The sequence below is a fragment of the Falco cherrug genome, chromosome 4, assembly GCF_023634085.1.
Source record: "Falco cherrug isolate bFalChe1 chromosome 4, bFalChe1.pri, whole genome shotgun sequence".
NCBI classification, from domain to species: Eukaryota; Metazoa; Chordata; class Aves; order Falconiformes; family Falconidae; genus Falco; species Falco cherrug.
Window position 1 is genome coordinate 43,302,640 of NC_073700.1, and position 12,147 is coordinate 43,314,786.

The window sequence follows — 12,147 nt, forward strand, 5'->3', positions numbered from 1 at the left end:
TCATTTTCCACGTAAGCCCTTTGTTTTTTACGCAGAAAGCTCGGCCGCAGGTGTGCCGGCTGGGTGGGCGGCGGGTGGGTTCTGGCGAACCGGGCGGGCGGTTTGCGGGCGGCGGGCCCGCCGCACCGCAGTTACCGTGAATTGCCGCCCCTCGTGTGAAGCTGAAGCGAAGGGGCGCGGCTGGGCGGCCACGCACAAGCGGGCCGGCTGCCACCCCCGGCTTCGCTGTAAAGCGCCGCCGCCGGGGCCGCCCCCCTCAGCTGCAGCTGCCGGCGCCTCAGCCGCCGCCGCGCGCCGCTTCCCGCCCCGCCCCGCCCTCAGCGGCTGCGCGCCCCTGGCGCCGCCCCCCGCCGCAGCGGCATGGCGGGCTCCGCGCCGGGGCCGCCGGTGAAGGTGCTGGCGGCCCAGCTGCGGGAGGCGGTGCGGGGCGCCGGCGGGACGTGGCAGTTGGGCCGGGCGCCGGCGGGCCGGGCGCCGCTGCACCTGCGGGCCGTGTGGATGCAGGGCACCGTGCTGGAGGTGAAGCGCGGCGGCGGGCGCGGCGGCTCGGCCCGGCTGCAGGACGGCAGCGGGCCCTTCACCGTGCTGGGGGTGGAGGAGGTGCCCAAAGGGCGGCCCTGCCTCAGCGCAGGTAGGGGCCGGCGGCGGGGCGGGCGCTGCGCGGTTGGGGGCGGCCCGGGGCGCGTTCCCTCCCCTCCCCGCGCCCATTTTGAGGTAGTTGGGCTCGGTCCCGCCGGCTGCCTCGGGCCGCCCGGGCGGGCGGGGTGGGGGCACGGCCTTGCGGCGGCGCCCACCCGCGGGGGCCGTCAGGTGGGGCCGCCGCGTGGGCCTGGGGGGGCGCGGGGCCCTGCGCTGCCCTGTCCCGCCAGCGCCGTGCGGACAGAGCCCGCTCCCGCTGCTCCAGCTGCGGGAAGCGTTCGGCCAGACAGGGGCGGTGCAGAGAGCTGTGAGCCTAGGCACAAGGGTAGGGAATTTCCCCCCCCTTTTTTTTTCTCCTCCTTTTTGCTTCCCTTCACCAGTAGGGTGAACTGGAACCGGAGAAGTGCTGGACTACAGCGTTGCGGGAACTGTGGAACAAAATAGTCACGTTCTTTAATTTTCAGACTTCTGAGTTGTCCTCTGACCTCTTGCATGGCAGAACAAGGAATTGAGTGCTGGTTATGACTTTTACTGTATGTGAAAATCTAGTGAAATCTACTGCAAAAAATGGCTGTGTGGATAATGAAACCTTTTTCGGAAATTTAGTTCTAAGCTATCGTAGTTCGAGTTTTCTTGCACATACTGGCAGCTTTAATTCAAACAGGAGGACTTGGTTTTCAATATTTTGCTTTCTGAATTAAAGTGAAAAGGCAAAGCTTAATTCAATTTCACACTTGTTCTTCTGTTTTTTAGGGAAATACGTAATGGTGATGGGTGTGGTGCAGTCCTGCAGTCCTGAGCCTATTCTTCGAGCAATAAAGATGACAGATCTTTCTGAAAACCCTGTGCATAAGAATATGTGGAACTTTGAAGTGGAGGATTTGCACAGAGTCATCCCCTAGATCGTTTTTCTTCTGTCTAAAGTAACTGGAAATGTACTTTCTTCTTTTTTTTTTTCTTTTTTTTTTTCTTTTTTGTGCAGGACATTGGGCTATTCTGTGTATTTGTGGTTTCAAACAACCACCAGTTACTGTTGGAGTAAACTAAAGTAAATTGAGAAGTTGGGCTTGGAGTTAAGTGGAGGGATCAGTACATATCTGATGATAATAACAATGTTCAACTCTGACAGCCTCTTTTTATACTAAAATATCTGAGAAACACTTACTTTGATGCTTTCTGAGTAACTATGCTGTTAAGAATCTACGTGTTTCAACATATGTTAGTTGCTGTTTCTAGGAATAGGTGTTTAGATAGTCATTCCTATAGCACTGTATTGGCAGCAAGGGCTGCGCAGAACTCCTGTTACCAGGGTGAACTCGGTATGTGGAATGAAGGCAGAATGTGTTTTGGTCCATTTAGACTGGCTGGAAATGACATCTTTGCCTGTGTTTTTTCTTTCAGTAATAACCATATAAGTAAACTCTACTTGTAAGACAGATGTCTCTTTCTAACCATAAGCGGAGTCTCATACTTAAATACCTCTCTGGTTTCTGTGTTTCTGAAATACTGAAAGTGATACAATAAATAGCCCCTGTGTTCCAGAGAAGTGAAATTAACTGAAAAGATGCTATGCAGGATTCCTTGGAATAGGTTCTCCAGGTTCAAGATGCAAATACTTTTGCCGCCTCGTGAAACAGGCTTGCTGTGCCTGAGTGCATTTTTCTCTTTGAAGGTTTCCTTTCTTGTTCCAGCGTATACTGGTTTTAGTTGTTTAAATAATTCTTAAATATATTTTATTTTTATCTTTCTTTTGTACTCTTGTGGAAGAAAAACCCAATGAAATGAAATCAAAAAGCCTTCAAAAAGCAGAACTGTTACTATTCTTTATTTCCCCACTTGTCTAAAAAGAATCTGAGTCCTAAAGGAAGCATTGTATTGTCTGTGTGGTATGGCTTTATAGTTCAGGACTATATTGTCCAGCAATAGAGTTATATTAATTAGGAATGCATATAGGAAGGGAAGATGCTCTTTGATTGTACAACTTAAGACACGAATCAAGTGGTAACTAAATTTTAAAATTGTGGGATTCTGTTTTCAAAGCATATGGAAATTAAATGCTGTCTTTTAAGTAGATCCTTAAGCGAGACCTTTACAAATTAAGGAGTGGATTTCAGGGTGCATTCCGGTCTTGTTTAATGTTCCAGACCAGACCACATCAGAGGCAGTTGTATAATGGAAGTCTTGTGCTCTGAGACCCTGCTGATGAAATGCCAGAACACACGTATGTACAGAATCTTGGCAGTCTGGGTTTATTTATTGTTATTAGTGCTGGGGGGAAAAATCCACTTGTGCAATGTTGTAGCCTTTCAGAAATGATCCATGTGGTCAGCACATTGGCTGGCAACTTTTTATCCATTGATAGCTACTTTTCCATCTGAATGCTTCTTGCACTAGGAACCTGAAGCTCATTTGTAACTCAACTTACAAATGTTAACTCACCTTGCCATGCTTTTTGACTGGGCAGTAAAACCCTGCTGGATCCTTGCTAGTGTCGGTAAATCCACAGCAAAGTTAAATACGGCTTGTAGCACCTGCCGTACGTAGTGTGTGCACCATGTAGTGGCTGTCAGGAGTGAACCTACTGTCAATCCATCTGGTAGTCAGGCATATTTGCTGAATGCATCTGAAAAGTTGAATCTATATGGGATTGGATTGTATTTACGTAGGGATTGACTGGATTTGTAGAGCACTTCCTTCTTTGCATCTTTTTCCACCCTCTCCTATCCAGAGGCTTATGAGTGAAAGCATGGGGTTTCTTTGCTCCCTTGCTAACAGTCAGTTCTAAGCATAATGAGATCTGGATCTCTTCATTGCTTGATTTAGTGTGTTTCAGTATCTGTCTGGCTCTGTACTGTGCATTTGAGCTCACTGAAAGCCCTAAACTCTGGTTCCATCCCCTCAGCAAGTGTCACATATTTGATCAGTACAAAGCTATAAATGTTGCTTGGCGGTTGACTGGAAGGTGTGCTGCCGAAGTAATGCATCAGAAAGGCCTGCAATGACATTAGTAAAACAGTAAACCCAGTAACTTTTAAGGGCTTTAAAGCCAAGACTGGATGCTTTTATGACAGTTCACATTGAGAAGTGTTTTCCTAGGAATTCCAAGCAAAAGATGCCCGTAGCAAAGCTGAACGTCAAGCTCCTAAACAAAAGACTTGTAGTGACTTGGAGTTTAGCTGTGCTTTGCCTCCTGAGTGGCTGATGCAGCTTGTGGCTGTTGGTGGCTTCTGTACCACCTAGGTTTAAGTGGTACCCCAAGGCTGCAGTGCCTTGTCTCTGGGTTCTCAACAGTTTGGCACTGTAGGGCTCTACTGGGTAGCAGGAGCTCTCCCTTTGCCACGTCTTAACTCATTTCAAGTTCTACAGAAGAGTGTGGGCTGGTCTGTGATTTTTGTTGCTGTTGATAGCAGAGGACGTAGCTGAGATGTTAGAGGGTGAGGGGCTTCTCTAGTGCTGTCTTGCGGAGGGAGAGGTCAAAACTGGGATCTTGTTCTAAGAGTGCTTGGTACTGGGACCTTGGAGAGGGCAGGGGAATGGCTGTAGATTGCAGGAAGGCTTCTGTGTGCTCAGCAGTAGCTGTGTCGTAACTGGAACGTAGTTACACTTGTCCTGGCGCAAATACCAGTATCTGGGGAACACAGCTGGCAGGAATGTGAAGTTCTGTGTATTTCAAACTTCCTTGGCCTGTGTTAGATCCTCAAAACCACAACTTTGCTACCGAGTTTTAGGGCGTAAGAGTTTGCGTGATGTGCATAAATGTCTGTGAAGTTTGTAGCTCTGGAGTTTCTGCGTGTCACCTATATAAAGGCCATGTTGAAGGTGAGCTGTAGGCACTAAAAATATTCACACTTGGAAGAATGACTGACTTAACCACGCTATGGTCCTTCAAGGTCAGCTGGGTGTGGGTGGGTGATCAGAATGAGCAGTTCCCACTCTCCAGCAAGCCGTGAGGCAAGATCAGAGCCATTTTACACATTAAAAAGGGAAAAATCAACCAGCACAAAAATGATTAAATGCTTTCAATTATTTAAACACATTATTTCTATCTTAGCCCTCTTGCGTGCTGGGGTACTTCCCTGGAAAAAGGTCACTTTCTCCAGAATTTACTGAACGGCTGAGTGTCAGTTCTGGAGAAAAAAGGAGTCAGCATCTATGCACAGGCTCAAAGCTGATATGCTGCTTTCACAGTGCAGCACACTTGTTCTAATCTGAGCTGGAAAAGACCTTTTGTCATCTTTTAAATGTATCCATGCTGTGGTTCGTGGCTTATGAAGGGGCCATTTTGCCACTGAATGGGGGAACTTTCTTGAAGTAACTGATTATGTCCAGTTTCTTCCAGTTGATTATAGTTTCTTGTCACTGCAGTGAAATCATTCCTCTTACCCTCAGGTGTTTCTGGGTGAAAAGGTTTCCTTTTATACTGTATATGCGCCAATATAACGATAGTCCTAACACTAATTCATTCACACTTCTACTGTTCTACCTACTGTTGCTTCTAGCTTGTCTACCTAAACCAGCTGTTTTACTTTGGGTGCTGAAAGGGTTCTTCCATCTTCAGGGCTGGTGTCTGCCATTCAGAACTGGCTCAAGCTGAAATGAAGAAGAGATGAAATCCAGTCAAGGGGCTGGTAAGTATTTAAAGGCTAGAAAGTAACAAGTGACATGTATGACAAGCTGCTATTATTCTGAATTACAAGAAATCTATGAAGGGAAAAATAGCATCAGCTATGTTTATGACATTGTCAAAAAGCTGTGGGAAAAAGTACTCTAGCATTTTAGATAGAGTTTTATCTTGGATATGCTATATTGAAATACAGAGGTAAGGGTCTTTCTTCAGGTTTGATGATAAAATCACGTGTAGGAGGGAAAGAGTAGCATTATTACTAAAGTTTATAGGCTCTGGCTAGTTCAGCTATCCAATGGAAGATCCTGGACAAGAACGAATTTCTAGAAAGTAGTGCAGAGGTAGCTGTTACGGCTGAAGCGTTCTCTTTGTTTCTCATGACCATAGATGACTGTTGGTTATGCGTGACTAGCCTGGCTGTTGCAAACTCTTTCACAATATCAAACCAAATTCTCTTAGTGCAGTTTGGTCTGTTATACTTCCCTCTTTAGTGTGTTTACATATTTAAAGACTTACTCAGCCCTTCAGTTATTCCCCACAGAGACACCTCAGGACTTCCTCAGCTGGTTCACAACTTAATTAAAACATGATGTCCAAACTTGGGATGCGTAAAGTAAGCTGACTAGGGAAGAAGTCTTTCTTGTCTTAAATGTGTTTAGTCACGTGTACATCCCCGGTATGCTGTGCTTGTTCATAGCATGTTCCTGCTGTGAACTGAGCTTGTGAGCCACTGGAACGCCAATCCCTTTCCCCAGAAATGAGATAACGTAAACTAGCAGCACTCACTGACTTCAGTCTTTTGGCTACCAAGCCATTCTAAAACTGTTTTCAGCTGAATATTCAGGCTCAGATGTAACAAAATTTGTCTCTGTATTTCATACATGTATGTTGAAGAGTTCTACTGGAGCTAAAACAGTGTACTGCATACAAGATACTCCCCAGAAATTTCATGGCCACCTACTGCTTACGCTCTGGGTGATTTTATGGCTAATACAGTCATCTACAGATACTTGATAGTTATTCCCTTCCATAATGGGTGAGAAGTGAATGAGTAAGGCAGATAATGACATGTGCCAATATTGCTGCATGTGGGAGTGTATGCATGTGGTGCACTTAGAAACTGAGCATTCTTTTTCTAGGATTTTATTTTATGGCTAATACAGTCATCTACAGATACTTGATAGTTATTCCCTTCCATAATGGGTGAGAATTCAGCAAATACTTGCAAATATTTTTTTAAGCCTACCACAAATATATTTGTAGTCACCAAATGATTCCCTTGAGTGAGTTTACAAATGTAAATGAATATATGCAATAGTCATCACATATATTACAAAACCCACCCTGTTTTCTAATTACGCTTAGCAAAGCATGGTGCGTAAAGTTAGGAATGTAAACCCAAGGGCTTCATTTCAAGTAAAAGCATAACTGGCTCATTTGCATGAATCTGTCATTTACTTAGAGTAAATGTTTCCATTGCAGTCTTGTAAAGGTGTAATTACATCTTTAGTTATCACTTGATCAAGTGTATCAGTCATTGGTATGACTGATAGTTTGTATGTGTGTTTCCTTTAATGTTCTCATTCAATAAAAAGTTATAAGCATATAGCAAATGTCAGAGAAGGCTTTCTGCTTTTTTTTGTCTAAGCTAGTAGTAACAGAATGCAGATGAATAAAGTGTTTTGGAGATACTCTTGGTCACCTCTGTTAAGACAGCAGTGTGTGAGTCGTCAGTATTACTCAAGTGGTACAAATTAGCATTGTTTGTGTGTCGTTATTTAGCAATCTGTAGTTCAACAAAGGTACTGTACTGTACGCAGCGTATCCAATGGAGGCAGAGTTTAACAAAAAACCTGCAGACGAGCTGTATAGTGCAAATCAGTGAATATACTAATACAGAAAATGCTGAAATATATAGATGCTACCGTCCTTAAAGGGTAAGTTGTTTCATATCACTGCTGTTCTCCGGCGTGGATGGCCATTTGTTCCTTAGGTACTTGGACTAATATAGCCAAGTTTGACTGGAGTAAGGTAACGCATACTGGAAATGGCAGCTGTGCAGCTGAACTGTGCAGTAACTCTCAAGAAAAGAAATAAGGGGACTAAATTTTATTACTAGCAAGTATTTTGGGGTTGTGAACTTCCATGTGTTTTTTCCTTTACACAAGAACAATTATTTCCCCAAATTCTGCACTTGCCACACAGCAGAACAAGTGACTCCGGTCTCTCTTTAGAGCAGTAAGTGTCCTACTCTAGTCTTTGCAGCAATGTGCAATGCACTGTGCGCACCTTCACTGAAAATGTGAGGATCCAGAACTAATTCACACAGTAACAACAGAAATGGGCAAGGATTGCAATTCAAAAATTCCAAGCCAGCACTACTGCTCTTTTCAGGCTTTTCAGCTTTCTTTGCATTTTTAAACAGATTCCCAGAAGTCAGCCATCCAGATGACAGCTGCGTTAAAATACAAGTATTGATAATCTTGAAATTCTAGGTTAAGTTTAAAGATAAATAAATTTCATTAGAAGAGACAAAAATAGGTCACTGTACTATGTATTACTGTTAACATGAACCAAACACATTATTCAGAGAAAAAATAAAGCAACAAAAATAGTATCTGAGAAGTGGAACTCCTAGGAGTAATCACACCATATTCTGCAAGTATCCTTCTGCCGCCTCTTACACAGCAAAGGAGGAGGAAATAAGGAGGCCGGGGGTAAGTATGAATTAGATGGGTTACGGTGTGCTACTGCAGGTGTTCCTTCTGCAGGAAGGGTGAGATGGAGAAGGAGCAAGAAGAGTAATTCCAGGAATAGGACCTTTTTTTGCTCATGCCCATGGTCAGATTCATTAGTTTTATTTCCTCATGTGCTCTTGAGTAGCAGACATGTAAGTACTGGAGCAATACAGTCAGAATATTGAGGATGAAAAGACATGAGACTTACCACTGAGGAGGCATTTCCACAGGGACAAAGTTTCGGTTGCACAAATGAACAAAAGCTGCTGCTAAACTGCAGGCAGCCTTCAGCTCGTGTGAGTCACAGGTGTCGCGTGTACACATGCTGTAGAATGGTTCAGGGTCCACCTGTAACACAGAAAGGACTTTTTAGAGGGGTGCGCAGGGCGCAGGCGTACACCTCCTCTGCGACAGCCACCTGGCAGCACACCTGCGGGCAACCTGAGAAGGAAGTTCCATTTGTGTCTCCCCCCACTGCCTTTTTTATTCTTTTCCTAAGGCTGAGGGGTTTCTTTTTCCAAATTCTAGACTGGTATGCTGAGGAGTCATGGCACTATTTTGTGGATGTCAAGGACCTTAATTCATATTTATGGAAATACAACACCTTTTTTTCTGTCTGGATTGTTGTTCAGATTACTTCTGAAGTTATCCACAACTGAAGTTCTATAGCCTTGCAAGAATTATATTTAGTCCTTTGAAGTGTGACATTTGGGTATGTGGATATTCCTTTGGTGGCTGAAGTTATACTTACAACTTTGAAGCAGTTCCTGAGAAGTGAACGTGACTCTTCAAAAAACACTTTACAGACTTTTTGCTTAGCTGTCATTGGACACTGCTTCACTTTCTTCTGCACCAGTCTGCACTTGTTCACCTGGGAAAACACAATCACGCAAGTTTTTCATTTGTGTTTTTAGACATTAGTGTAGCATGAATTCTTCAGGTTTCCAAGAGTGAGATGGTTTGAAGGAAGACGCAGGCAGCTCAGTACACTGCTCTGATTAACATTTATTGTTCATTAATGTTGAGAAGTACCTTGCACTGTTCCTCAACAAAAACGTGTATCTCATACATATTACGAAGTATGCACGTTGTTTCCTTTTTCTATTGATTTTGTTATTCACTGAAGGATTTTAGCGTGTGGCTGCTGACAGTACATTGTTGGCTAGTTGTCTTTATGTATGACGGATCAGAGCTGTGCTTTTACTAGATGTTTTTGCTGGGAGAAAAACATCTTCATATCCTTGCTGGGTTATTCATAGGTAACAAACAACAAGAAGGCTTTAAAAAAACCCAAAAAATCCAAACCGGAGGTGCCTACAATTACAAGGCTTTGGACGATAAAATAGGAATGGATTTTTGCTGTACGTGGTTCAGGTAAGGTTCCTTAGTGCACCACTTGAAAGCCGAACTAGCGAAGAGCAGCATCAGCTAAAGTGTCTTGGGATTTGTTTTGACTGAACACTGGTTTTAGTACTCTGTATTGGATCAGCAACTTAGTGGGGTTTTAATCAGTAATTTCCTGGCAAATCTTTGAATTTAGAAGTTCTTTAAGCAAGTATAAGCTCAAGTTATTTTAATTACTAAGAAAAATTAACTACCTGTTTAATCTCTCAGGTGATGCTCATCCTGCAGGAAGCAGACATTTGCAGTGTCCTCACTAACTTCCATGTTTCGTACAGCAGCCTCTCGTTAGCCCTAGAACCCCACCGGCGGCATTTGTGAGGTCAGTGTATGACAAGGGCTTGTAACAGAGCCCTTGGTAGCGAGCTGCCAGTCCCCAGTTAGTGCAGTGTGAGGGGACCCCAGCAATGCAGGGTGACTCACTCCTTTTATTTCAGGCTTTGATACCTGGCCAGATTTAAACCGTGTTTTCTATTTTCTGTATCTCATATAGTTGTGCTAAAACTTCTGGCCAGGAAGGATTTTTGCAAGCTCTGTTTTATCTGCACAGCCAAATATACTGCCTAAACCAGCTCCTGCCACTGGATCATCTCCTACTGCTTTAGAAAGGTTCCTAAGACTTTAGAGTGAGCTCCTGACTTGGCACATCTGTATTTCTGGCCACCGCTTTAATGATGTATGACAGCAGTACATTATTGGCAAGTCGGTCTTTTTGCTACTATTTTTCGAAGGGGATATGACTGCAAAGAGCACAGAGTTCAGCTAGTCTCATCTATAAATTTTTCTTGGCAGTATACAGCTCTGCAAAGATGCCATGGCCTACAAATAAGGTGTACCAATCAACAGTGTAAGCACAGCCATTATGCCACTTGAAGAAGGACATACGTGGCTTCCCAGCTCGTTTATGACAGTAAGTTTGTTATGTATGGCTTTTCATTATTATTTTTAGGTCAGTGTCTCTGGGTAGTTTTGTATTAAATGGTTGTATGTTTATGGATATATTATAGAAGTTAATATTTGTAGCAATTAAGAAAACTATACCTAGTCAGTCATGTCATGATCCCACCCTATTATTAACATAAACAGAGGCTGCAAACTCTTAAATTAGATACATCTTCCCAGCAAGGAAAAGTACAAGATACTTGAAGCAATCCTTTTTTAAAGTACTGACATAAAGCTGAAAATAGCGGAATTTCTGTGCCCAGAACTCTGATATCTTCTGGTGAGAGAAGATAAAGGGAAGACTCAAAGTCTTAGTAGTAGTAAGATGCTGGTTTTCTTTTTTTTGGTAATGGCTTCTAACAATTGGGCATGAAGGGATTTAGAGTGTTCTGTCAAGATGGCTGGAGAGCACATTAAGGCTGGGGGTTTTGGTCAGTTGCATTCACAAATGGCTATGTACACCTGCATGTTTCATATTTAGATTATTTTCAGCTGATGATAAATTACATGCATTAAGATTAAGTCTTTGAAGCAAAGAGGTATAATATTACTGGTGTAAAAGAGTCACAACATTTATTTACGATAGTTATAGGGAGTCATTTCATGCAAGTTAATAACTTATAACTTGGTGAGATGAAAAGCAGGAAGAACAAAACTGAAGAGGCTCAGCATACCCAGCCCTAAAGAAAACCTAGAGGGAAAACCTCCTGGTACAAACTGTGGCCTGACTGATGATCATGTGGATTTGTCACAGACCAAGTACCATGTGGCTCTGCGTTGCAGAAAGAGGTGTTCTAAGCAGGAAAACATCAAAGATACTTAGTTCCAACATCAGTTTCTTCTAATAGAAGCAGCCTCTGTATTTTATCTTACCACTTAGGCCAAAAACACACAGCACCTCTCTGCAGGGAACTCCTGCATGGTTTTTAGCAAATATGTGCAATTTTTTCCCTGGTTAAAGATGGGAAAATGAATTACACAGAGTATGCTGCTGTTCTCAGTATCTAGCTTTAGTTCATCTGAGCCCAAACAGTACGTTAGAAGTTGTGCTTTGGCTGCAGCACCTGGTGATCTGTAGGGAAAAGCCCTTCAGCTTGTTACCTGCCAGCTCTGTGAGAACTCGTGCACGCTGCCAGCGAAGGAGCGGTTAGGAAGTGTCCATTCATTTCCAGCTTCATTATCATTGGTACCAAAAAGCCCAGCTGAAATACCTGGAATGAAATCAAAATGCGGGTTGTGGTTTAACCCCAGCCAGCAGCTAAGTACCATGCAGCCACTCACTCACTCACCCCCCACCCCACCCCACCCCCCGTGGGATGCAGAGGAGAACTGGAAAAAGGTAAAACCCACAGGTTGAGATTATAATAATAACTACAACTGTAATGAAAAGGAGAAAGAAATGATGCACAATGCAAGCCGACTGACTGATGCCCAGCCGGTCTCTGAGCAGTGATCAACGCCTCCCAGCCAACTGCCCTCAGTTTATATACTGAGCATGACGTTCTATGGGATGGAATAGCCCTTTGGCTAGTTTGAGTGGGCTGTCCTGGCCCTGCTCCATCCCAACACCTGCTCACTGGCAGAGCATGGGAAACGTGAAAAATCTTTAACTTGGAGTAAGCACTGAGCAACAACTAAAACATCAGGTGTTACCAACATCATTCTCATACTAAATCCAACACACTGCACAATATCAGCTGCTAAGAAGAATATTAACTCTATCCCAGCCAAAACCAGGACGCTGGAGTAGAACGGTTGTCACGAGTAGACACGGGGGAGTTCTAGAAGCTGTCTCTGGGCTCT

At 43.9% G+C, this 12,147-nt stretch overlaps 2 protein-coding genes across 5 annotated transcripts in view; one reads left to right on the top strand and one right to left on the bottom strand.

Annotated features, from left to right (window-relative positions):
* Positions 1–314: 314 nt before the first annotated feature.
* RMI2 (RecQ mediated genome instability 2) lies at positions 315–6,954 on the top strand. 2 transcript variants are annotated; one of them, XM_055706612.1, is made up of 3 exons: positions 315–631; positions 1,393–1,562; positions 5,139–6,954. In XM_055706612.1, the coding sequence occupies exons 1-2, from the start codon at positions 361–363 to the stop codon at positions 1,539–1,541; spliced, it is 420 nt and encodes a 139-aa protein (XP_055562587.1). In that variant the 5' UTR covers positions 315–360; the 3' UTR covers positions 1,542–1,562; positions 5,139–6,954. The 2 variants fall into 2 exon arrangements, with proteins under 2 accessions (XP_055562587.1, XP_055562588.1); XM_055706613.1 differs by having other exon boundaries at positions 5,198–6,954.
* LOC106631497 (uncharacterized) overlaps positions 5,032–12,147 on the bottom strand; it is a 98,376-nt gene continuing 91,260 nt past the window's right edge. For all 3 annotated transcript variants that reach the window (XM_055706609.1, XM_027812863.2, XM_027812867.2), the window contains 4 exons: positions 11,446–11,555; positions 8,753–8,872; positions 8,210–8,349; positions 5,032–5,229 (listed from right to left, as the gene is read on the bottom strand). In XM_055706609.1, the coding sequence (XP_055562584.1) occupies positions 5,214–5,229; positions 8,210–8,349; positions 8,753–8,872; positions 11,446–11,555 (386 nt within the window). In that variant the 3' untranslated portion in view covers positions 5,032–5,213. The remainder of the gene's footprint in view (positions 5,230–8,209; positions 8,350–8,752; positions 8,873–11,445; positions 11,556–12,147) is intronic.

Excerpts from the sequence above, each read along its gene's own strand:
- RMI2 (XM_055706612.1), top strand. The coding sequence starts at position 361 with ATGGCGGGCTCCGCGCCGGGGCCGCCGGTGAAGGTGCTGGCGGCCCAG. Across the intron at positions 632-1,392 it reads GCGGCCCTGCCTCAGCGCAG|GGAAATACGTAATGGTGATG; the intron begins GTAGGGGCCGGC and ends TCTGTTTTTTAG.